The following is a 23,512-nucleotide window of genomic DNA, read 5'->3' as shown; positions in this document are numbered from 1 at the left end:
CCTTTCTTGTCTTTATTGTCGGTATTTGCTTTTCATTTTCATTAGCATTCATTGTACTATTTTTTGTAATCATTATTTCGAACTGCTAGTGAATTGCCCAACGAAAGTACTCACGGAGTACGGGCCTTCGAGTAGGAGTCGTCACAGGCTCCGAACGAAGTAAAAAACACTGTGTGTACTTTACTTTTCCGCTGCGCTTATACTCTTGTTTTTCGAATGGATATTCACCCCCCCCTCTATCGAATCTAACGGTCCTACAGTTGTAGGACGAGGGAGAGTCGACCACCACGAAGTTTGCTGTCCTCGTCCTCCTGAGCGGCTCTTCTCCCAGCGAGATAGCCAGCCGGATCTATCCGACCGGCTGAACTTTATTACCCGTAAACTCGTAGAGGGGGGTCGTCATGGGTAGCAGCTCGGCTCGATCGATTTGTAGTTGATCGAACGCCTTTTTAAATATGATGTTGACCGAGCTTCCTGTGTCAATAAATACGCGGTGAATAGTGTAGTTGGCTATTATCGCTTTGATGAGCAGAGCGTCGTCGTGGGGCACTTCAACTCCTTCCAAGTCCCCGGGCCCGAAACTGATTTCGGGTCCGCTCGCCCGCTCTTGGCTGCAGCCGACTGCATGGATTTGGAGCTGCCGGACGCTCGCCTTCCTTGCTCGGTTAGAATCACCTCCGGTCGGCTCGCCTGCTATAATGCTGATCTCGCCCCTGGAAATGTTGCTTCTATTCTCTTCCTCCCGGACGGACGGTCTAGGCCGCTCTCTAGACATCTGGGGATTGTCTTCACGCCTCGGTGTATGCTGCCGCTCGGGAGTTTGCCTTTGCCGCCTATCGGGTATTGTCCGCTCGGCTATACGAGGCCTCTGTCGCCTATCGGAAGATGGTGATCTGCGACCACCACTCCGGGGAACAGGGTGGGCGATCAGGGGAAGACTCCGGCAATCTCTGGTATTGTGCGTGTCCGTCCGGTGGAATGAGCAGAACATGGGAGTCCATTTCTTCTTTGACTTGGGCCGCTCGGCTGCTACTTCTTGCACGTGGGACCTCACATGGGGGGAGCGGATTGCTTCGGCCCTCGGTCCTCTTGCCGGTTGATGAGCGATGTGAGGCTTCCGCTCGGCAGGGGGAGCCCGATCAATTGGCGTTTCCTTTCTTTGAGCCGCTTGGGCTTCCTCCACGTTAATGTATTCGTTGGCTCGGTGTAGCATATGGTCATAGTCTTGAGGTGGCTTCCGAATGAGCGAGCGGAAGAAGTCCCCATCCACGAGGCCTTGTGTAAATGCGTTAATCATTGTCTCTGAGGTGGCCGTTGGAATGTCCATGACCACCTGATTGAACCACTGGATATAAGCTCTGAGCGGCTCTCTTGGCTCCTGTTTGATGGCGAATAGGCTCACGCTAGTTTTCTGGTAGCGCCGACTGCTTGCAAAATGATGGAGGAAGGCTGTTCGGAAGTCCTTGAAGCTTGTGATGGACCCGTCCGGCAGCCTCCGAAACCACCGTTGAGCCGATCCCGAGAGGGTGGTAAGGAAAACTCGACACTTTACTCCATCTGTGTATTGATGGAGAGTAGCTGTGTTATCGAACTTACCCAGATGATCATCCGGATCAGTGGTCCCATTGTATTCACCGATCGCTGGGGCCACATAGTGCTTTGGTAGAGGGTCCTTCAAGATGGGCTCTGAGAATTGACGATTGACCCACTCGGGCGAGGCGTCCGATCGGGGGGTTTTGCCTTTTCTGTTGTCCCGCATTGGTACTTCATCTAATGAAGAGCCTCTATCCCGATTAGCTGCTGCGGCTTCAGGAGGAGTGCGGAAGAGAGCCCGATGGAACGGAACTGTGGCTGGGGGTGCTTCCGCTCGGCCACCGGATGCTGATGTTGCTTGTTGCTCAGGCTGCTCGGCTGGTGCCTTCTATTTTTGTTCCACCAACTTAGCGGCTCTCAACTCGATCAGAGCATCGAGTTCCTCCGCGGAAAGCGTCACCGTGTGTTGTCATCCAGCCTCGTCCATTTCTTCCGTTCGGATGCAGGAGCGTTCCCACAGACGGCGCCAAATTGATCCTGTCCGAATGCTGAATCAACGGACGTTGGGCACGTGGCGCTTTCCGAGTCGCTGATGTAGATCTCCGACTAGTTGTACGAAACTCCGGCGAACCTGCACAGGAGTCGGGCCGGGAAGGGGTTCCCGGCGGCGACCCTCCGACGCTCAAGTCAGGCAAGCAGTGAAAAAGTGGTTCCCAAAGTATTAGAACGCGTACCTCCGACGAAGGGTGAAGACCCTTTATATAGGGCTGTGGAGAGGCTTGGGCACATGTACCGAGGTGCATACGTGTCCTCTGCCCATACCCCGGTATGAGCTTGTCAGAAGAGCTTACCTGACCCCATGCTGCTACAGTCTAAGCACGTCTCTGATGGGACAGCGGATCCTTCTGTCATAGGATTTTGAGTATGGCCTGAACGCAACACATGTCCGCTGTCAGAAAAAGATGTCCCTTGTCCTTTTACCCTTACTCCCTGGAGGGCGTCCGGCCGGCCAGCTTCCGCGACATCCGGCCGGACGTATATGGTGGTTTACTTAGGGAGATTCTCAATCACGTGCTTTATGGAGACTATTAGCAGTAGGCTACCTTATGCATTCGGCCGAGTGTGCCATCCGCTCAGCTCTGTGATATTGTCCGATGAGCGCCGGAACCCTGACTTTCGACAGGGTGCCTTTAACCATCAACTAGACACCGGCCGACCGCCCGGCCGGTCGGTCCACCCCTCTCCGGCCGGCCACCTACCATTTTGACTTCCACGTGGCGTTGACTCCACCGGACGGGGGTCCCCTGTTCTTACAACCGGATCAATATACATGAATTTTTTAAGCTGTGAACTATTCATGACAAAATTGTTTTAATTTTTTTAAAATTTTCGATTATGTTAATAAAATTTTATCTTTAGGTTCATGATTCAGTTATAGTATTAAAAAAAATAAAATAATTTTTTTTTTGAGATGTGCAATATAAGATATGTAGGGTAATATTGCATTTGACATGTTTTTTATTATTGTTAATTTTTAGTTTACTGGTTAGGCTAATAAGATTTTGATTTTAGTTTTAGTATTGAATTATATTATCGAGAAAAAAAAGTACATGAGCTTTAAGATCCGCATATCTTCTACGATCCTCAATCTACGGTGATCCTCATCCTGCGGTAACTGCCTTAGAGGCGAACTCTACGAGCCACGTTTCAACGGTCTGATGAGCCTGAAAAATAATCCAGACGCTCCACTTTGGCAATCTGGTGTCGAACCCTTCAACCAATCAGATCAAAGACCTCCTCGAAAGCCTTCCCTTACGCGCTTTATATATTGATCCCTGACGACCAGGGCCACCACCGTGGAGGCTCGAACCTGCTCTTACATTTCGATCGCGCTTCTTCGCCGCTAGGGTTTTCTCGATTCGATAACCGAAGATGAGTTCGGAGGCAGCGGCGAAGGGTGGCCGAGGCAAGGCTAAGTCTTCTAAATCTGTTTCTCGGTCGCAGAAGGCCGGCCTCCAGTTCCCTGTCGGCCGTATTGCCCGCTTCCTTAAGAACGGAAAGTACGCCGACCGTGTCGGCGCAGGTGCCCCCGTCTACCTCGCCGCTGTTCTTGAATATCTTGCTGCCGAGGTTGGTGATGTCGTCGTCTTCTCTATTGGAAACTATTGCAGTTTCTTACCTTGTTAGTTGATTTGATTTTTTACGGATTTTGTTTAGGTATTGGAGTTGGCTGGAAACGCTGCGAGAGATAATAAGAAGAACAGGATCGTCCCGAGGCATATACAACTCGCTGTCAGGAATGATGAAGAGTTAAGCAAACTTTTGGGAACTGTCACGATCGCTAGTGGCGGTGTTCTGCCAAACATCCATCAGACTTTACTGCCCAGTAAGGGAGGGAAGGGAAAAGGCGATATCGGTTCTGCATCACAGGAATTTTAGTTTGAAACATTTTGTAGTCAGAGAAGTCGTGGTTAATGGCGATATGTTGTATTCCGCAAATTTGTAATGCGCTTTTGGCACTTTTTTGGCGACGATTATTACATATTAAATGACGATAATAATTGAAAAAATATATATATTTTTTGAGCAAATAGATTTTTCATACTTTGATATTACTCCGATGGACCATCCAAGTGAACTGGTGAATCTGCAGTCTGATTGCAGATATTAGTTTTGGAATGTAATGACCTGATGTTTTCTAGTCTTGGGTCAATTTTGCTTGCCTTTTTTATGTTCTTTCGTCTCTGATGTTTCATTGTACGTCCATTTTCTCTAAATTTCTGTCAATTTGTGGTCCCTGAGAGTTCCTTTCAATTGATGCAAGTATTTTTATTATGTGTGGTCAAGAACGAAGTTATCATCCATGAATGGTCTGATAAATAACTATCTTCATTTTCTAAACTATTTCAACCCACTTGAATATGAGTTTGAAGCTATTTTCTCATGGCTTGATTCCTCCGGTCAAATTAAGATTGCAAACTGTGAGGGCTGAAGAGTCTTCTGGTCCAGCAACAGGTTTTGTTGTTTCTAGGAGTTTGCGCCTGCAGATATTAGAGCGAGTTGATGAGGAGCTTAGGAAGGGTAATGAGAAGAGAGCTCTTACTCTTGTCAAAGACGCCCAAGGGAAGCCTGGGGGTCTTTGTGGTTTTGGAGCAGCTAGACAGGTTGGTATTCTGACGTGCTTGATGTATTCTCATCCAAACGTTTGTTTCCATCATCTGTTCCTTTTCTTTCTGTTAGTTTTGTATTCTCTTTTCTCTCTTCCTATTGTTCTTTTGGAGTTCACTGATTTTTTACCTGATGGTGCTTGTTTTTCTTTTCAATACTTTTACTGAATGATTGTCTCTTATATCTCTTTCAATTGCTTCAAGAAATTCACCCATATTGTGCTATATTTTAATTGATATTAATTTATTCTGCTTCCTATAGTTTATACTTGCCTATTCTGAAGGTACCAGTCCAGATTTTAAGTTGACATATAACTCAGGACATGCATGTATGGGACCTTGCAGAATATGGCTGTCTTTATCTGACTATATAGTGTTGTTGTCAGTCTTGTGTTCCTCACTTAACATGTGTTGATTGTCATTTTAATTTTCTAGGTAATCTATGGTTTATTATGTGTGGTTAGATGATTGTCTGTTGTTAATTGACCTTTTATTCACACTTTGATTAACTAATTTCCAATTGCCTTTGTGTATTTTTTTTTCATTGATGCATTGCATGTTACTCTGTTTCATGGAGTGATAGTTTAACTTGTAGGGTTATTCAGTTTGTCATGGATCAAGACTGGTCAAACTAGCTGACCCTTGGATCATCCATTGTTTGGACCAGGAGATATTGTGCTGTATGTTTTTGGCATTATTAAGAATTAAAAGGATGATTTTATGGATATTGAATTCAAAAGGATGAAAATGTAATAGTAAGTTAGCAAAGAATTGCAAGTTTAAAATGTATTGGTAGGAGGTTTAGACAATTCTGTGGTTCGAGGCTTTTATAGACTCGATGCCTAATATATGCTTCGTGACTTGGTTGCAGACAATTTACTACATTTTTCTGCTTTCTGTCTTACAGAGCAAGAGGGGTTGAAGTGCCTAATTGCTATATTTTATTTATAAGAGTTATTATGGTTGAATATTCTGAACATATTATCATGGTATACATGATTTGTTCTGCTGAAATCCTTCTACTAGGATGTTAGTACTTATCATGTTGATTTTGTTGTAGGTACCCCAAAGACTATATAGTCTGGATGAACTGAAGCTTAATGGAATTGACACTTCTTCTTTCTTATCTCCGGTTGATGTAACATTGGGGTCAATAGAGAGAAGCCTTCAGTTTGCTGCCATTGTAGGAGGTCTTTCAGCATGGTTTACTTTTGGGATTTCTCCAGCACAGATATTATACGTTTCCTTGGGATTACTGTTCCTTTGGTCATTGGATTCGGTGAGTTAGCTGGTAAATCCTACTTCAATTGAGAATTTGCATGTCTTCCTAGTGTGGATTTTTTGGTTGTGAAAGTTGATGGTTTTGAAGGCATAGTTGCTTAGGAATTTGAACGAGCAACTCAAAATTGCATAATCAGTTATAAAGTTTCATGTATACGTAGATTACTTTGTACAGTCTTTTTTTTTCAAAATATAATTCTGACCAGTATTTAGGATCTGTCTAAAACCATCTTTCCATTTTTGAAAATTTGGAAAGACGTGTCCTGTACATTGTTTTTGAATGATAGTTCAAATTGGAGTATTGATGCTCCACAGGAGAAAAGTAATTCAGTTTAGCACCCTATAAGTTTATCTATTTTGAGTATAAGATTTTGAGGGCTTATTTGTGTAAATTTGGAAGTTTCAAAGATCCTCAACTAGCTACTCTCTCTTTGGACTAAAGTAAGTTTATTTTGCAAAATATATTGAGTAACTTGACAACTCATAATAGTATCTCATGTTCCATGCATATAGGTCTATTTTTATGGCGGGGTTAAGAATCTGATGCTTGATACCATTGGGCACATTTCTAGTCAGAAATATCACAACAGAGTAATTCAGGTAAAGGTTTTTTGTTTATTCACCCATTCATATTTTTCATGGCACCCTTCGATCTCTAGTGGAGACACCAATGAATGTTCTTTCAAATACATCACAGTTACTCTTTTAATGACGATGCTAGTCCATTTTGTCTCTTCTGATTTGGTTGTATGTCATATTCTGATATGTAGTGCAGCATGAAGCTGGGCATTTCTTAATAGCCTATTTGCTTGGAGTGCTTCCTAAGGGATACACATTAACAAGTTGGGAAGCTTTGATCAAGGAAAATTCACTCAATGTGCAAGCTGGAACTGCTTTTGTGGATTTTGAATTTCTTGAAGAAGTAAGTCATCTTTCTTGGTTCTTTCTTGTTGATTGGGTTTATTTCCTGCTTAATTTTGCAAGGATTCTTCTCATATCGAGCCTTCTGTATATTCATTTATGCTTAATCTTTTGATTTATTTTCTAAATTACATTGTGGAGATTGGAAATACACTTGTTATCTTGCAGTTTATTGCTAATTTAGTACCAAAATTGTGCTTCAAACAAATACTGTGCATCATTACTTATGCTTAGCTTATAATAGGGGATGGCAAGTTTGGATATCCCTAGGATTCCTTAATACTCGAACCTTACTTGATTAAATGAATAGTATGGTACATTGGTACTATAACTACTTAAAAGTTATTGTATGAACCCACTCATCTACATAAATGAATTCCTGCAAAACTGCCATGATATGTACTGTTCAGGACTTTAATGGTGAAAGACAAGGTTGTTGAGAGAAGAGGAAGTTAGAGCATCTATAGTCATGGGAGCTCTCCATGAGTTCATTTGATGCCACATCAACACCATGTCAAAAGTAAAAAACCTCACACATTTCTTCGCTATAAAAAAAAAACTCTCAACAATTCCTTCATGAGTCCCATACCTTTTCATTATATATATTTCTCTATTTTTTTATATTTTATATTATATATAATTGAATTTTTATAAAATTTAAATCTATAGATGGATAACATGAATATCATAATAATTAAACAAAAATTATATAAATATTACAGTATATCAAATAAAAAGATATAAGTTATTATAATATATATAAAAAACTAACACATCTACATTAGGTTATATCTTTGTTTAATTTTTTAAAATTATTCTCGTATATATATATATATGAAGTTGTCCTGGTGTTATCTTATTGGTATTCTTCATAAAAATTTCATAATCCTTATGAAAGATCTCAGCTTTTTGCAAAGTTATTTTTTCATTTGATATTCTTTAATATCTTATTATTTTTTGTCGATGTTTTGTTCTATTGCGTCACTTTCTTTGATTTTGGATTTTCCCTTTTCATTGCCTTTTGCCTTGTTGGACAAATGTGGACTTCAGAGTCATCCACATCAACATTTGTATATGGATTTGATGTTGAAGTGTTTCTTCTGATTTAGATGTTCTTGCCTTTTTGCTAGAATAATGAGCAATTGATTGTGGAGCATATTTCTCATACTATTCAAGAACCCTCCACACATGCATATACTTGAAGTCCTTGCTATTATTGTTGGCTTTTCACATATTCAGTGCGTTCTCCAACACATTCTTGTCACTTTAATTGTTTTGATGATGAGTATAAAAATTATTGTAGGTTACAAAAAATTCATTTACTATCGAGTCAAACTTATAGTAATGTGATTTTAGTCGTTGATAGTTTCTCGTCATAGTTACAGTGGGTGGATGATTGTTGTAGTAATCAACTATATATTTCCAAAAAGTGTGATCCTTTTAGTTATTACCCCATGACTCCGTAAGGATCATGCCTTTGTTAGGAGATTAAAATCTTCGTTTCGAATCATCTTTCTCCAGTTCAATTTCACGCTCTTGTGATAAGTGTGGTGACTACTGAGTTTGTAGTGACTATTGAGTTGCTGGAACAGATAATGACGTTATAGATTCTTTGTCGTTGATAAATAGGTCGTTAGTAGCCCTTCTTGATTCATTTAAAGGCATAACTGATAGTTGAGGAGGAGAAAATACTGTGGAAGAAATGAAATATTTAAAATTTGGAAGGTATTGGGTGTGAAATACAATTGAGTTTATTGAAGATTTTGAGAACTTTGAGAAATTTGGAGGATGTATTTTCTTCCATATTTGAAAAATTCAAAAGATTTGTGAAGAGAAGTATTGAAGTTTTTATCTATCTCGAATACAAATAGAGAATGAAAGGAAAAGAAGTAGAGAATGATAAGACAAATGAAAAAAAATAAGAGATTGAAGATGTATTTATAGTTTTTTTTTTAAATTTAAAAATTATTTTTTTACTGAATAATGTCGTTCAACAGCATTTTCTGTTTTTTAAACAAAAATTAAAAACAAAGCATTTTAATATTAAAAAAAAGAAAAATGAAGGAGCGGCTTCGTTAAATCGAAGGAGCTCCCTCACTGAGGGAGGGAGCTTGTGGATGCCCTTAGAGATGGGCTGTGGTCCTTCATGTTGCCATATCCATCTTTTCACCCACCTGCTTCAGTAATCCTTGTGTTTGCTTCCATTGGCTTACATCACCACTGGTGCTGTGGGCACTAACACGTCGAGCTTGCATATGACCTTGTGTATGATCTCTATGTCAACCACCAGCTGCTGAGCCTGTGTGCTGACAAACTCCCACAGGTGACAGTTGAGAATGGTCCCATTTTGACAGCCGTGGTTCTTGAGAATGGCAACAGTGATTTGCTGTTATTGAATATGGCCAGGGAAATGAGTAGGGATTTAGTGTTCAAATAATAATTATATATATTCTCTCAAATCCCTAAACCCTAAACTCTCAATACTCCCAAGTATCTGCAGCTATATGATTTTGCAGAATTTGAATCTACCTTGATACACACAAATAGGTGCCTAAATGTAGAATTTGAAGAACTGTGCAAAAAAGAATGGATAATTGGATATTAAAGATTGGTCCCTCAATCTCTTTTGGAAAGGCCAACAACCTCAGGTCCTTGTTTATAAGCAGGTCTCTGATCCAACAAGTCAGCTTCTATTTGTTTAAACAAATTTTCAATGATGAATTTCTTTCAGGCTGCATTGAAAGCTGTGGTTGCCCCATGAAAGAAGTGCGTTGAGTAACATGCAAGTGAGGGTTTACAGGGCCCTACTCAGAATGGTAGAACATCAAATAGAGCTTTTTCACATTTTTTTTTTAAAATCCATGAATAACATGAATCCATTCCTCTCGATCAAATTAATTGAAAAAGAATTAGACCATATCTTTTTCCAAGACAAACTTAAAGGAAATGAAAGGTGAAATATAAATCATGATCCACTAGTCCTCTTTGGGTCTAGCTTAAAAATAAGAAAGAGGAAACTTATGGAAATATCATAGATTAAGATTTGATCCTATTCATGAGTATTCCACAAATACCCCCATTTAAATAATAGAAAGTTCAAAAGTAGTGGGTTTGAATTTTCCAAAGATGATAAAACATAAACTCACAACCATTTATGTGTTGGAGATACGTCTTCTTATCTTGTGCTGAAGCAATATATAAAGCGTAGACATGGAGAAATGATTAACGGAATAGATTTGCAATTAAAAGCACCTATCACAATGCATAACTACTTAATTGGTGGATGAATTTAAATTAAATACTAGCTCTCCGCATTTCCTATGTAGGATGTTTGCCATGGTCTGTTTGAATCGTATCAAATGCCTTCCCTACATGCTATCAGCAACCTTGAGCATAGGTGGGGCATTGACATGGCATTATCTGTAAAATTATATTTGGCTCAGAAAATTTAAAATGACTAGGACAGCAAGTATTGGAATTTCAAATTAGTCATGATGCTATTAATTTTATCACCTGAAAATATATTTGTAAAAAATTCGAATTTTAATATTTATTGTTTTCATTATGCCATTTAGATTCAGTCATTCACTAGAATACTATTAGCATACACATAAATATCTAAGTGTTAATTCACATTAATTCTGAGCTAAAGTCATGATTATGCATATTCTATAGTTTTCTGGCACTTCAGAAGGTGATTTATAAATCACAACTTCTTAACGTTGCCACTTTCTCACTGCACCTACCTCGCCTCTATAAAAGCACCAAATAATTAAGCTATGCAGCCTACTATAATGGTTTATTGTTTGAATATCTTGCCATAAGTTTATGCAGCCTAACTATGTTCATGGTTTCATGCAGATAAATGCGGGAAAGCTATCAGCAAAGGTGAGGCACTAGTTTTTGTTCTGCCTCAAACACAATAACCTTTTCACTTTCCAGAATTGATCTCATTTCAGCAAACTGATTTTGTTTTCCTTTTCTCGTGTATTCACAACATTGAGACATTTCATAATTTATCCTTGTCGAAATAGAAGTTTCTTATTCATTCAGATTGCTCTTGAGCGTCCAAGTCATCTCTTAGTTTTCTGGCACATTTTGTTACTCTTTTGCTAACCTCTATTTAAAGCAGATGCTTAACAGATTCTCATGCATAGCACTGGCAGGAGTAGCTACAGAGTACCTCCTATTTGGGTATGCTGAAGGTGGTCTTGCCGACATTGACAAGGTTGGCCTCCATCCCAAGCTTTTAACCTTAATTTGCCTTGGGTTTTCTTAATCTTGATTCAACCCTAATGTTATTGGTTAGAGGAAAAGGCCCAGACAGTAGTCCTACTCTAGTCTTTTCAATTAAGTTCCTGAAACAATCCCAATTCTTACTTGGATTTTTCTCATAACATTGGAAGTATAGTTGGATAAGTTGCTCAAGAGCTTGGGTTTCACCCAGAGGAAAGCAGATTCGCAAGTTAGATGGTCTGTGCTGAATACTGTTCTTTTACTCCGTCGCCATGAAAAAGTTAGATCACAGCTTGCTGAGGCCATGGCTTTGGGGAAATCAGTTGGCTCTTGCATTGACATAATTGAAAAGTTCATTAATTGTGATGATATTTGACATACAATACCATATTTTCCCGGGATATTAGTGAGCTGATATTGCTAAAAGTTCAGCAACATGGACATAAATAAGTCCAATGTCGTCCATTTTAAATATTTGAGATTTCAGGATGGTTGTTTCAGTTCTCCAGATTGATGGTTATTTGTTGCCTCTTGGAACTTGGTATGCTTACCTTCTCGGATGTTTTTTTACCAGGTATCTAGATACAATAACCCGATTAATTTTAGGATAGACAGTCCATCTTATATTTTGCCAACCAAGTAAATCAAGGAAGTATTGAGGTTCATGATGGGATATTTCAGTTTCATTAGTAGTTCAATCCATGCAAGTTTAAAGAACTATGGTTGCTTGGAAAATGAACCCTATTTCTTACCACCACATCAAGCCTGACATTAATGATGTAATTTTTTTAGTTATCATTATGTATTTGACCGATTAATTTTGGGAATGATTGATTTGATTTTATGAAATTTTTTTATCAATTATCAAGATGAATTTAAAAGTGCTCATAGTGAGTTGTCAGTAGACAAACATTCCATGTTTGTCTATTGTTATTCCATTGGAGAAAAATAGTACCGTAATTGAAAATCAAACTGGTACTTAGGAGATTGCATGGGCATCCTATCAAACTATGGGTACTTAGACGATTGCTGGAGGCATTAAAGGATGTAACCTAGAACTTCATAAGGGTGATGGATCTACGTTTATTATCATCGCACACTTTGGTGAAAGGAACCATTGAACATCTAAGAACTCCATGGGGCTTGACCCTACAATTGAACTGTCGTCTTAGGATCATTATGTCGTGGTTCTTTCGGATTTTGCAATGTCACACATCAAATGAGTTAAGACTAAACTCTAACTAAAGGTGGATCGTGCGAGCCAAGGCCCAAGCCTTAAAATGGATTGGATTACACATGTTGGCTCGAGGCAGTTCTTATGATATCGACTATCATAACTGTGGATGCTGTAAACAAGTTCACATTCGTCTAAATTTTTGTCGATATCAGGAATTTGTACGGACTAGAGTTTTAGAAAAACATTTGTTTCTTATAAAATGAACGATCTCATTTCTGATTCAACTGGATGAAAATCTGAGCTTAACCTAATCTCTATAAGTATTTGTTTCCCCCATGAACAAACATGAAAAAGACACTGAAGTAAATCGGTATCAACCATTTGGTTTTACAATGAATTAGTTTAAAACAAGGTCAAACTAAACTTTGGTCAAATAGTATATAATCACCCAAAACTAGGGCTGTAATCGAGTCAAGTCGAGCTCCTGTCAGCTCGAGCTCGAGAAAACTACATAGGCTCGACTTGAGCTCGAGCTTGACTTAGAAAAATAAATTAAAAATCTGTTAAAGTATAGATTCGAATTGTAGACCTCAAATATACCAAATGACATGCTCTAGTCTCAAACTCTTCCTTAGCTTATTCTTCATTTTGAAAGTAATAATAATTTTAATTATTAAAATATTAAATTAATCTAGCTTGACAAGGCTTGACGAATCCTCAAGTCAGTGTTAAATGTTCCCGAGCTCGGCTTAAATGTTAAACGAGCCGGTTAGAGATCAGCTCGATCAAATTCGAGCTCGAATTGAGCTTTGATCGAGCGGCTCACGAGCGCTTGACTCATTTGCACCCCTACCCAAAACACAATAGATAAGTGAGTTTGTTTATCTTAAATTAGGGCATGGGGTTATAGTGCAATGGAAAGACGTCAAGTTGTCAATGCACCCACAGTTTGATTCCCAATTACGGTGTATTTAAAGAGATTTATTTTTTAAATGGGGTGCGTAACCATATGACACTGGGTTTTTGGGTCGTTCTCCGTGAGTAGTTTTTTTATTTATACTGATGGTCGATAGAAAATTTACATGACACTGGAAGATCAATTTCGGTGTAGTTAGGGGCGTAGCCACCATATATATATATATATATAAAAGTATTGAATTTTAAAATTAAAATATAAAATAATAAATGGATGAACTAAATTATATGACACGAAGTAAGGAAGTTAAATTAAAATTGAATCGGGTTTGAACTAAATTCAATGGATGGATATAGAATAAGGATTATGTTCGTTTAAATCGGGATTGATTTGAAGTTGAGTTATGACCAAACCAAATTTAATGTTTAAATGAGTTCGATCGATTTTAAAGGAATTAGGATATTTTTGACAAAACCTTTCATTTTTTTTCTCTCTCTCCTCCTTACGCACATTGCAACCCCTTCATCCATTCCTCGATTTTATTTTTTTTTTCTTTCTCTTCTTCCCCATTTGCTTCTTCTCCTCTTCTCCAATATAAATAAACCTACAATTTTTTCCACTCCTCTTCTAAAGCACAAGAACTCTCTTTTCTTCTCTTTTCTCTTCTCCGATAAGCAAGCAATGCAGCACAAATTGCTACTCTCTTCCAACAACAAGATTGAGTAGCCCTCAGCTCCCATATCTTCTTCCTCTTCTTGTAGTTTTTAAGGTTTTGTTGGCACCATAAGAATAGTTATGTTTTGTCTTACCTTGCTCTCTTTGTGTCATTGTCGAGCTCACCGAAACTAGTTGAAATTGCTAACGATGAAGGTAAAGCTCATATGGTAGAGCGTTTGTTTTGTATGTGAGAGGTACGGGGCTCGATTCCCCGCACCTCCATTAAATTTAAGTATTTGTCCCTTTTCTTAAATTTTTTTTTTAAAAAAATAACAGCTAAAACAGGCGACCTGTTTATTTACAGCCATGGTCATTTCCTCCACTTCTGCCGCCCACCTTCCTCTTCCTCACCGTTCTTTGCGCCATCCCTCTTCCACAATTCCACTCCATCCGCGTACCCTGTGCCCAACCCCATTATCTGTCGAGAGGCTGGTCTCTTCCTCTCTTTCCTCCTCCAAGTAGATCACCTCGCACGAGCTTTCGCCAACGCTCCTGACCGCGCCACGCCACCCCCTCTGGTCTCGCCTTTTGCTATCGTGTCATCGGCATGTCCGCCACCAAGGGGTAGCTCATCAAGGTGAAGCACCCTTTTGCGCACTCTTCCGCCTCCTTGACCACGGGTTTGCCCTAAAGTTTGGATCTTGCATATCAATTCAAAACAACGGGGGTGTAGCTCATATGGTAGAGCGCTCGCTTCGCATGCGAGAGGCACGGGGTTCGATTCCCCGCACCTCCATTAAATTTTAGTATTTGGCCTTTTCTTAATTTTTGTTATTAAAAAAAAACAATAGCTAAAGAAGGTGACCTGTTTATTTACAGCCATGGCCATTTCCTTCGCTTCTACCGCCCACCTTCCTCTTCCTCACCGTTCTTCGCGTCGTCTCGCTTCCACAGTTCCACTCTATCTGCGTATCCTGTGCCCAGCCCCATTTTCCGTCGAGAGGCTGGTCTCTTCCTCTCTTTCCTCCTCCAAGTAGATCACCCCGCACGAGCCTTCGCCGACCCTCCTGACTGTGCCGCGCCACCCCCTCTGGTCTCGCCTTTTGCTATCGTGTCGTCGGCATCGACATGTCCACCACCAAGGGGTAGCTCATCAAGGTGAAGCACCCTTTTGCACACTCTTCCGCCTACTTGACCACGGGTTTGCCCTAAAGTTTGGATCTTGCGCAGCTATTCAAAACCATGGGGGTGTAGCTCATATGGTAGAGCGCTCGCTTCGCATGCGAGAGGCACGGGGTTCGATTCCCCGCACCTCCATTAAATTTTAGTATTTGGCCCTTAATTTTTTTATTTTAAAAAAAACAACAGCTAAAGAAGGCGACCTATTTATTTACAACCATGGCCATTTCCTCCGCTTCTGCTGGCCGCCTTCCTCTTCCTCACCGTTCTTCACGTCGTCCCGCTTCCATAGTTCCACTCCATCCGCGTACCCTATGCCCAACCCCATTCTCTGTCGAGAGGCTGATCTCTTTCTCTCTTTCCTCCTCTAAGTAGATCGCCCCGCACGAGCCTTCGCTGACCCTCTTGACTGCGCCGCGCCGCCCCCTTCCGGCCTCGCCTTCTGCTATCACGTCGTCGGCATCGGCACGTTCGCCACCAAGGGGTAGCTCATCAAGGGGAAGCACCCTTTTGTGCACTCTTCTGCCTACTTGACCACGGGTTTGCCCTAAAGTTTGAATCTTGCACAATAATTCAAAACCATGGGGGTGTAGCTCATCAGTTCAGATCCTCTGTCCCCAAATTTCTCTCTCCCCGTGTCCCCTGTCGATCGGACGGACCAGATTATATTTCAAGGCATCATGCCATCTTTAAGATGTATGCAGTATCCTCGTGATGTGCAAGGCATCCTTGGGATGTAATCTGGTCAGTCCGATCGGTAAGGGCACACGGGGACAGAGAAATTTGGAGACAGAGGATCCGAACTCATAGCTCATATGGCAGAGCGCTCACTTTGCATGCGAGAGGCACAGAGTTTGATTCCCTGCACCTCCATTAAATTTTAGTATTTGGACATTTTCTTAATTTTTTTATTTAAAAAAAATAATAGCTAAAGAAGGTGACCTGTTTATTTACAGTCATGGCCATTTTCTCCGCTTCTGCTGCCCGCCTTCCTCTTCCTCACCGTTCTTTGCACCGTCTCGCTTCCACAGTTCCACTCCATCCGTGTACCCTGTGCCCAACCCCATTCTCCGTCGAGAGGCTCGTCTCTTCCTCTCTTTCCTCCTCCAAGTAGATCACCCCCGCACGAGCCTTTGCCGACCTTCCTGACGGCGCCGCACCGCCCCCTCCAGTCTCACCATCTGCTATCGCGTCGTCGACATCGGCACGTCCGCCACCAAGGGGTAGCTCATCATGGTGATGAACCCTTTTACGCACTCTTCCACCTACTTGACCACGGGGGTGTAGCTCATATGGTAGAGCGCTCGCTTCGCATGCGAGAGGTATGGGGTTCGATTCCCCGCACCTCCATTAAATTTTAGTATTTGGCCTTTTTCTTAATTTTTTTTATTAAAAAAAAACAACAGCTAAAGAAGGCGACCTGTTTATTTACAGCCATGGCCATTTCCTCCGCTTCTGCCGCCCGCCTTCCTCTTCCTCATCGTTCTTCGCGCCATCCCACTTCCACAGTTCCACTCCATCTGTGTACCTTGTGCCCAACCCAATTATCCGTCGAGAGGCTGGTCTCTTCCTCTCTTTCCTCCTCCAAGTAGATCACCCCGCACGAGCCTTCGCTGACCCTCCTGACTGCGCCGCGCCACCCCTTCTGGTCTCGCCTTTTGCTATCGTGTCATTAGCATCAACATGTCCGCCACCAAGGGGTAGCTCATCGAGGTGAAGCACCCTTTTGCGCACCCTTCCGCCTACTTGACCACGAGTTTGCCCTAAAGTTTGGATCTTGCGCTACGATTCAAAACCATGGGGGTGTAGCTCATATGGTAGAGCGCTCGCTTCGCATGCGAGAGGCACGGGGTTCGATTCCCCGCACCTCCATTAAATTTTAGTATTTGGCCTTTTCTTAATTTTTGTTATTAAAAAAAAACAATAGCTAAAGAAGGTGACCTGTTTATTTACAGCCATGGCCATTTCCTCTGCTTCTGCCGCCCGCCTTCCTCTTCCTCACTGTTCTTCGTGCCGTCCCGCTTCCACAGTTCCACTTCATCCGCGTACCCTGTGGCCAACCCCATTCTCCGTCGAGAGGTTGGTCTCTTCCTCTCTTTCCTCCTCCAAGTAGATCACCCTGCACAAGCCTTCGCTGACCCTCTTGACTGTGCCGTGCCACCCCCTCTGGTCTCTCTTTCTGCTATCGCATCGTCGGCATTGACACGCCCGCCACCAAGGGGTAGCTCATCAAGGGGAAGCACCCTTTTGCGTACTCTTCTGCCTACTTGACCACGGGTTTGCCCTATAGTTTGGATCTTGCGCAGCGATTCAAAACCTCCGAAGCCGCATTCCGTTGGCAAATTGGAGAATGACAAGGTGTTCGACAGAAGCTACAACCTCAATTGGCCGCTCACGTTCAGAGTCGGCGAGGTAAAACTTGCTCGATCAATCTCTCTCTAATTAAAAAAAACTAGAAATTTCTTTTAGTTGATTAATGTGACGATCCTTATATATATATAAACACACACATACTTGTTCAATGTATATTCTTGGACGGCTCTCACAATTCCAAAGTCCGGACGCTTGGATGCACCTCTAGGTGCCCCGATTTAGGGGGTGCATCTAGACACCTAATTGTGTTTCTCTCTCTTGACTTCTCTTATTATTTAGCCTCTTTGATGGAGCAAATGCCTATTTATTGGATAGAAGGAGGATAATTTTGTAACCTTTCATTTACACATTCTATCAATGTGTACATTCAATTGTCTTTTAATACAATACGTTAATTTATATTGCATGAATATGAGAATGATCTTTTCTTTTTCTTTAAATTTTTACATGAATATGAAGAGAATTGTCTCTTTATTGACCAATATAAATGTAGCCATTAATCATAATTGTTACTATTTAATTATAATAAAATTAAAGAATATGAACCATTATACATGTGGGTCATTAATAAGAAATAAAATATTATTTCTAACATTCTCTCACTTGGCACAAGTGACTTTATACAATTCAATGCACAAAGCATAAATTATTGCTAATATTCTTAATTGGTTTACAAATCATCATTAAACAAAAACTAGTAAGGATCATAACAGTTGTATATCATTAGTTTAACATACTTCTTTCCATGTATCACAATATTAGTTATATACTTAACATGAACATAATGAGATATAACTTAATGGTCCATCCATAATATTTTATTAGAGACAAATCCTGTTAATAACTGCATAATCCATTTATGCATATACACTAATATAGAAAAACATGATGCATAAATATATCAGAAACAACATTCAAAGAGCTCTAAGAGTCAAATAAAAATGAGCATAAACTTAATTATGGAGTCATTAATAATTTCCCATAATGGCCATCCTTATGACATGTTCATTAAATGTCTTTGGTGACAATCCTTTAGTTAATGGATATGCAATTATAAGGTAGGTGCTAATGTGTTCAATTGACACTCTTTGTTTCTGAACTTCTTCTTTAACAACAAAGTATTTTATTTCCATGTGTTTAGCACCTTTTAAATACTTGTCGTTTTTAGAAAAGAAGACTATTGTGACATTATCATAGAAAATTTTCAGCGGCTTGGCAATATTGTCGACTATTCCAAGTCCTAAAATGAAGTTATGCAACCATAATTCATGAATGGTGGCCTCAAAACATGCCACAAACTCAGCTTCTATAGTTGAAGCAACAATGATTGACCGCTTCACACTTTTTCATGAAATTGCTTCTCCAGCTAAGAGGAACAAATAGTCAAATGTAGATTTTTTAGAATCTAAGAATCCAACAAAATTTGAATTTGAGTATCCTATCACCTTAAGATGATCGGATCTCCTGTATTATTCTTTTGTTCCTTGTAAATATCACTAAACTTTCTTTACAACTTTCCAATGATATAATCCTGTATTACTTTTGATACCTGTTCAATATTCCAACAACAAAACTAATGTTTGGTCTGGTATAAGTTTGGGCATACATTAAGTTTCCAACGATGGATGCATCAGGAATTTGTTCCATTTATTTGCGTTTCAATTCATTCTTTCGGCATTGCATAAGGCTCAATTTATCACATTTCTGAATTAGTACAATCCTTGTAGAACATTTTTCCATTCTAAATCTCTCTAAAACTTTAGTAATATCATGATTTTTGAGACAACCCTAACATTCCTTATGATCTATCATGGAATATTTCAATTCCTATCACATAAAATACCTCACTTATATCTTTCATTTCAAAGTTCTTTGAGAGAAATTTCTTGGTCTCATGTAATAAACCAAGACCATTAGCAACAAGCAAGATATTATCAACATATAGAATTAGAAAAATAAACTTACTCCCACTGACCTTTAGATATATATATTGATCTACGGTATTTTCCTTAAATCCAAAGGAAACTATAGTATCATTAAACTTAAAATACCATTGTCGGGAAGCTTGTTTAAGTCTGTATATTGACTTCTTAAGCTTACACACCATGTGTCCTTTTCCTTTAATTGAAAAATCCTTAGGTTGGTCCATATAGATCACTTCATCTAAATCTCCATTCAAAAAGGTAGCTTTCGCATCTAAATCTCCATTCTAAGTGAGTCCTTTTTTGAGACAGGAGAAAATGTCTCTTTGTAGTCAACACCATCTTTATGAGTAAAACCTTTGGCAACAAGTCTAGCCTTGTATCGTTCGCTACCATTAGAGTCACGTTTGGTCTTAAAGACCCATTTACATCCAACTATCTTTGACCCTTAAGGTAATTCAACAAGGTCCCAAATTTTATTATGATCCATTGATTTCAACTCTTAAATTATAGCATCAAACCACTTAGAAGAATTAACACTTTTCATGACTTATGAAAATGAAATTGGATCTTCATCTATACATAAGTCAAATTATGACTCTTGTAGATAAACCATATAATCATTCAGAATAGCTGATCTTCTTTCCCTTTCAAACCTTCTTAATGCTATTGCTTGTGGTTCATTAACATTAGGTTCATTGTGAACAACATTATGGAATATTTGGTCATTCATTTGTTGTTCTTGTAGGTTGTCAAAATGTCCTACAACTATAGGAACAACAACTTGAGAAGAAGTAATTGACAAAAGTATTTACACCCTAACTTCTTGAATTTCCACATCACGTGATTTAACACTCCCACTAATTTGACCATTCTCAATGAACCTAGCATTTCCAGTTTCAATAATTTTCATAGAATGATTAGGATAATAAAATCTATACCCTTTAGACTTTTCTGGATAAATAATGAAAAATCCACTGGTTGTTCTTAAATCCACTTCCTTATCATGTGGATTATAAATTCTTACTTCCGTTGGGCAACACCAAATATATAGGTGCCTTAAACTAGGTTTCCTTCAAGTCTACAGTTCAAAAGTAATTTTTGGAACTACCTTACTAAGAACCCTATTCAACAAGTACATAATGTTGGATTGAGATATTCGCTAGAGGGTGTTGGAGTGTATACTGAAAGCCTAAGCTTTGTAAACATTCATTATGAATAAAGAATCATATTTGGTCAAATTGTCTACATTTAGTTGTAGTTGTTCAATTAATTTATATTGTAGATAACATAGTATGTGGTGTCACATGCAGAAGATAATGTTATCAGTACCTTATAAATTATAAACAGTAGCTCGCGACCAAAATGGAAAGGAACAAACCATTAGAAGGTCGTAGTGTAATTAGGTATCAGTTTATCTTGACTGTATAATTACACTAGTACACTCAGAGTGTATTGAGTAGGACCATTTGAGGTCGTTTCTTTTATACTGACTTTATAAAGAAACAAAGACCTCGGTTATTATGGAAGTGTGTGCTCTTAATCCTAATATAATAACAAGCACATATATTTGATATTTATTTCTTTAATTTATCAATGGGTGAGATTTAGTTCGATGAACCAATAAGCCCGATAAATTGGGAAATGGTATCACTTATAGTGTGTGTTGTTGATTATAGAAGGAAACTGTGTCCTAGAGATACTAGGTTGATAATGTCCTCAAGAGGAGCTCATAAGGATTGTCATGTTAAACCCTGCAGGTGGACTTAGTCCGACATGACGATAAAGTTGAGTGGTACTACTCTTGGACTAAGATATTAATTAAATGAGTTGTCAGTAACTCACTTAATTAGTGGACATTCGATATCTTAAACACAGGGAGACTAACACACTCATAATAAGAAGGAGCCCAAAAATATAATTTGGGATTGGTGCGGTAGTTCAATAATAGTTCTCTAGTGGAATGAATTATTATTGATAAAATTAAGTTGTGTGTTCGGGGCGAACACGGGATGCTTAATTTTATCGGGAGATCAAAACCAATTCCTCCTCTCGGTGCCTATCGTAGCCTCTTATTTATAGAGTACTATACCCACCTATACCCACCTTCTATACCCACCAATAGGGGACCGGCCAAGCTAGCTTGGGAACCAAGCTAGGGCCGGCCTAGGTATAAGATTGGGTGGCCGGCCCTAGCTTGAACCCAAGCTAGTGGGGGCCGGCCAAATTAAATTAAAAAAGAAATTTAATTTTAATTTTTATTATGTGAAAGATATAATTTATTAAAGAGAATTAAAATTAAAATATCTCTCTTGTAAAAGATCTACAATAGATTAAAGAAAGAGATTAGATCTCTTTCCTTATTTGTAGATTGGTGAGATATTTCATTTTCTCTTTAAAAATTATTCACATGTTGTAAAATTAAAATTATGGAAATTTATTTTTATCAACCATGAAGAGATTTTTGAAGAGAAATTTTAATTTTAAAATTTCCGGAAACAAATTAGGAAGTTTTAATTGTTGATTGAAACTTGTCCAATTTGTTCTTCATGATGTGGCCGGCCACTTGAATTTAATTGGGGAAATTTTATTTTATTTTTCTCAATTAAATCATGTCAAGGAAATTAAGGAAATTTTATTGTAATTAAATTTCCTAAATTGCCTAGGCCAAGGAATATAAAAGAAGGGGTGAGGGTGCCTTCAAGAGACACAACCTCTATTATTTCTCTCCCTCTTTTGTTCTTTGGTGTGGCCGGCCATCCTTTCCCTCTCTTCCTCTTGTGGTGGCCGAACCCCTCTCTTCCCTTGGAGCTCTTGTGGTGGCCGGATACTACTTGGAGAAGAAGAAGAAGAAGGAGAGGAAGCGAGCATCTCTTGGAGCTTGGTTAGTGTTTTGGTTTTCTTCCTTGGTGAAGCTTCTTTCTTTGTGGCCGAACCTAGCTAGGAGGAGAAGAAGGTGGTTGGTGGTTTCTCAGCTCGGAAGATCGTTGCCCACACAACGTCTGAGGTTAGAAGAGGAATACGATAGAAGATCAAGAGGTCTTTTTAGAAGGTATAACTAGTAGTTTTTCCTTTTCCGCATCATACTAGTTATTTATGGAAATAATATCAAATACAAGAGGCTAACGTTCTAGTATTTCGAATATGTTTTTCAATGTTGTGTTCTTTTGTTTTATTTATCCTTGTGATTTGATTGTTCTTTTCAGTTAACCTAAAGTTATTTTAAGAAATTAAATATTAGCTTTCTATAAAAGGTTTTGTCTAGTCGGTGGTGGTTGCTCCCATATCTAAGAAGGCCATGTGCCTCGCCACGTCAGTACTGGGAACCAATTATGGAAATTAATATTTAATGGAATTAATAACTTAAGGTGATTTGGGTCGAACGTGTTAAGTTCCGCAGGAGACCCAAGTCAAAACCTAAAAGAACGAATAGATTAAGTTTTGGATCAAACGTGTTAAGTTCCGCAGGCGATCCAAAATTTAATTTAAAAGAACACATGGTAGCTAGGAAAAGGTTCAGACCTTTGTACAAAATTTTTGTATAGTGGAACCTCTAGGTTTTCCGAGTAGCAACCAACAATTGGTATCAGAGCTAGAGTTTTGCCTCTGTGTATTTGGTATTAGTTTAATTATGCACATGTCATACATAATTTAGGCAGGTTAATAGTAGGATGTGCTAACTTTGTGGATGCAGGATCCAACTATTATGGCTTTTAGTTATTATGTGTGTGATTGGACCCTTGGACATGTCAAGGGCATTTATATGTGTGTGCATGATTGTATTAAAATACAGCAGGAGCTGTATTTAGTTTTATTAGGATTTTATTTTTGATCTAGATACATGTACATTCCTTTTATGGAATATAGGATCAAAAATATAAAATTCTATTTATGTCGCGGATCGAATCTTGCAAAGCGTGGAACCTTCTAAGGACCAGAGGCGCAACGGAACTAGGAGCAAGATGGATGCGACAGCTAGACCCGGTGGCGGTGGTCAAATATGGCAGCAGCTTGGGATGACAACACACGGAGGACAACTAGAGATAAAAGCCATAATAGTTGAAAATTAGATTTTCTATTTATTGCTTTTATATTGTGCTGTGTGTATATGTTAGTTTACATGTTTAGTAGGCTAGCATAGTTAAAATTC

General features: G+C 39.4%; 2 protein-coding genes and 4 non-coding genes across 7 annotated transcripts; all 6 read left to right on the top strand.

The window, feature by feature from the left end:
* Positions 1–3,382: 3,382 nt before the first annotated feature.
* On the top strand, positions 3,383–4,124 carry LOC122002383 (histone H2AX). Its single transcript, XM_042557535.1, has 2 exons — positions 3,383–3,663; positions 3,751–4,124. The coding sequence occupies exons 1-2, from the start codon at positions 3,466–3,468 to the stop codon at positions 3,970–3,972; spliced, it is 420 nt and encodes a 139-aa protein (XP_042413469.1). The 5' UTR covers positions 3,383–3,465; the 3' UTR covers positions 3,973–4,124.
* A 295-nt stretch (positions 4,125–4,419) lies between these two features.
* Positions 4,420–11,682, top strand: LOC122023360. 2 transcript variants are annotated; one of them, XM_042581431.1, is made up of 7 exons: positions 4,420–4,697; positions 5,761–5,979; positions 6,495–6,581; positions 6,757–6,903; positions 10,764–10,790; positions 11,035–11,130; positions 11,212–11,457. In XM_042581431.1, the coding sequence occupies exons 1-7, from the start codon at positions 4,455–4,457 to the stop codon at positions 11,230–11,232; spliced, it is 840 nt and encodes a 279-aa protein (XP_042437365.1). In that variant the 5' UTR covers positions 4,420–4,454; the 3' UTR covers positions 11,233–11,457. The 2 variants fall into 2 exon arrangements, with proteins under 2 accessions (XP_042437365.1, XP_042437356.1); XM_042581422.1 differs by having other exon boundaries at positions 4,421–4,697; positions 11,314–11,682.
* Positions 11,683–14,611: 2,929 nt separating this feature from the next.
* Positions 14,612–14,684, top strand: TRNAA-CGC. The gene has a single exon. It is a non-coding gene; the product is annotated as a tRNA-Ala (tRNA).
* A 448-nt stretch (positions 14,685–15,132) lies between these two features.
* Positions 15,133–15,205, top strand: TRNAA-CGC. Its single transcript has one exon. It is a non-coding gene; the product is annotated as a tRNA-Ala (tRNA).
* Positions 15,206–16,344: 1,139 nt separating this feature from the next.
* Positions 16,345–16,417, top strand: TRNAA-CGC. The gene has a single exon. It is a non-coding gene; the product is annotated as a tRNA-Ala (tRNA).
* Positions 16,418–16,866: 449 nt separating this feature from the next.
* TRNAA-CGC lies at positions 16,867–16,939 on the top strand. Its single transcript has one exon. It is a non-coding gene; the product is annotated as a tRNA-Ala (tRNA).
* Positions 16,940–23,512: the final 6,573 nt, after the last annotated feature.

Source organism: Zingiber officinale, chromosome 1A (assembly GCF_018446385.1).
Source record: "Zingiber officinale cultivar Zhangliang chromosome 1A, Zo_v1.1, whole genome shotgun sequence".
In the NCBI taxonomy this organism is placed as follows: domain Eukaryota; kingdom Viridiplantae; phylum Streptophyta; class Magnoliopsida; order Zingiberales; family Zingiberaceae; genus Zingiber; species Zingiber officinale.
Note: the sequence above shows the minus strand (reverse complement) of the source record. Positions and strands in the feature narration are given on the sequence as shown.

Bases quoted from the DNA above. Each gene is read 5' to 3' on its own strand.
- LOC122023360 (XM_042581422.1), top strand. From the start codon at position 4,455: ATGAGTTTGAAGCTATTTTCTCATGGCTTGATTCCTCCGGTCAAATTA. The intron at 4,698-5,760 runs GTTGGTATTCTG...ATTTTGTTGTAG, and splicing joins GTTTTGGAGCAGCTAGACAG to GTACCCCAAAGACTATATAG. The intron at 6,904-10,763 runs GTAAGTCATCTT...GGTTTCATGCAG, and splicing joins ATTTTGAATTTCTTGAAGAA to ATAAATGCGGGAAAGCTATC.
- LOC122002383 (XM_042557535.1), top strand. From the start codon at position 3,466: ATGAGTTCGGAGGCAGCGGCGAAGGGTGGCCGAGGCAAGGCTAAGTCT. The intron at 3,664-3,750 runs GTTGGTGATGTC...GATTTTGTTTAG, and splicing joins TTGAATATCTTGCTGCCGAG to GTATTGGAGTTGGCTGGAAA.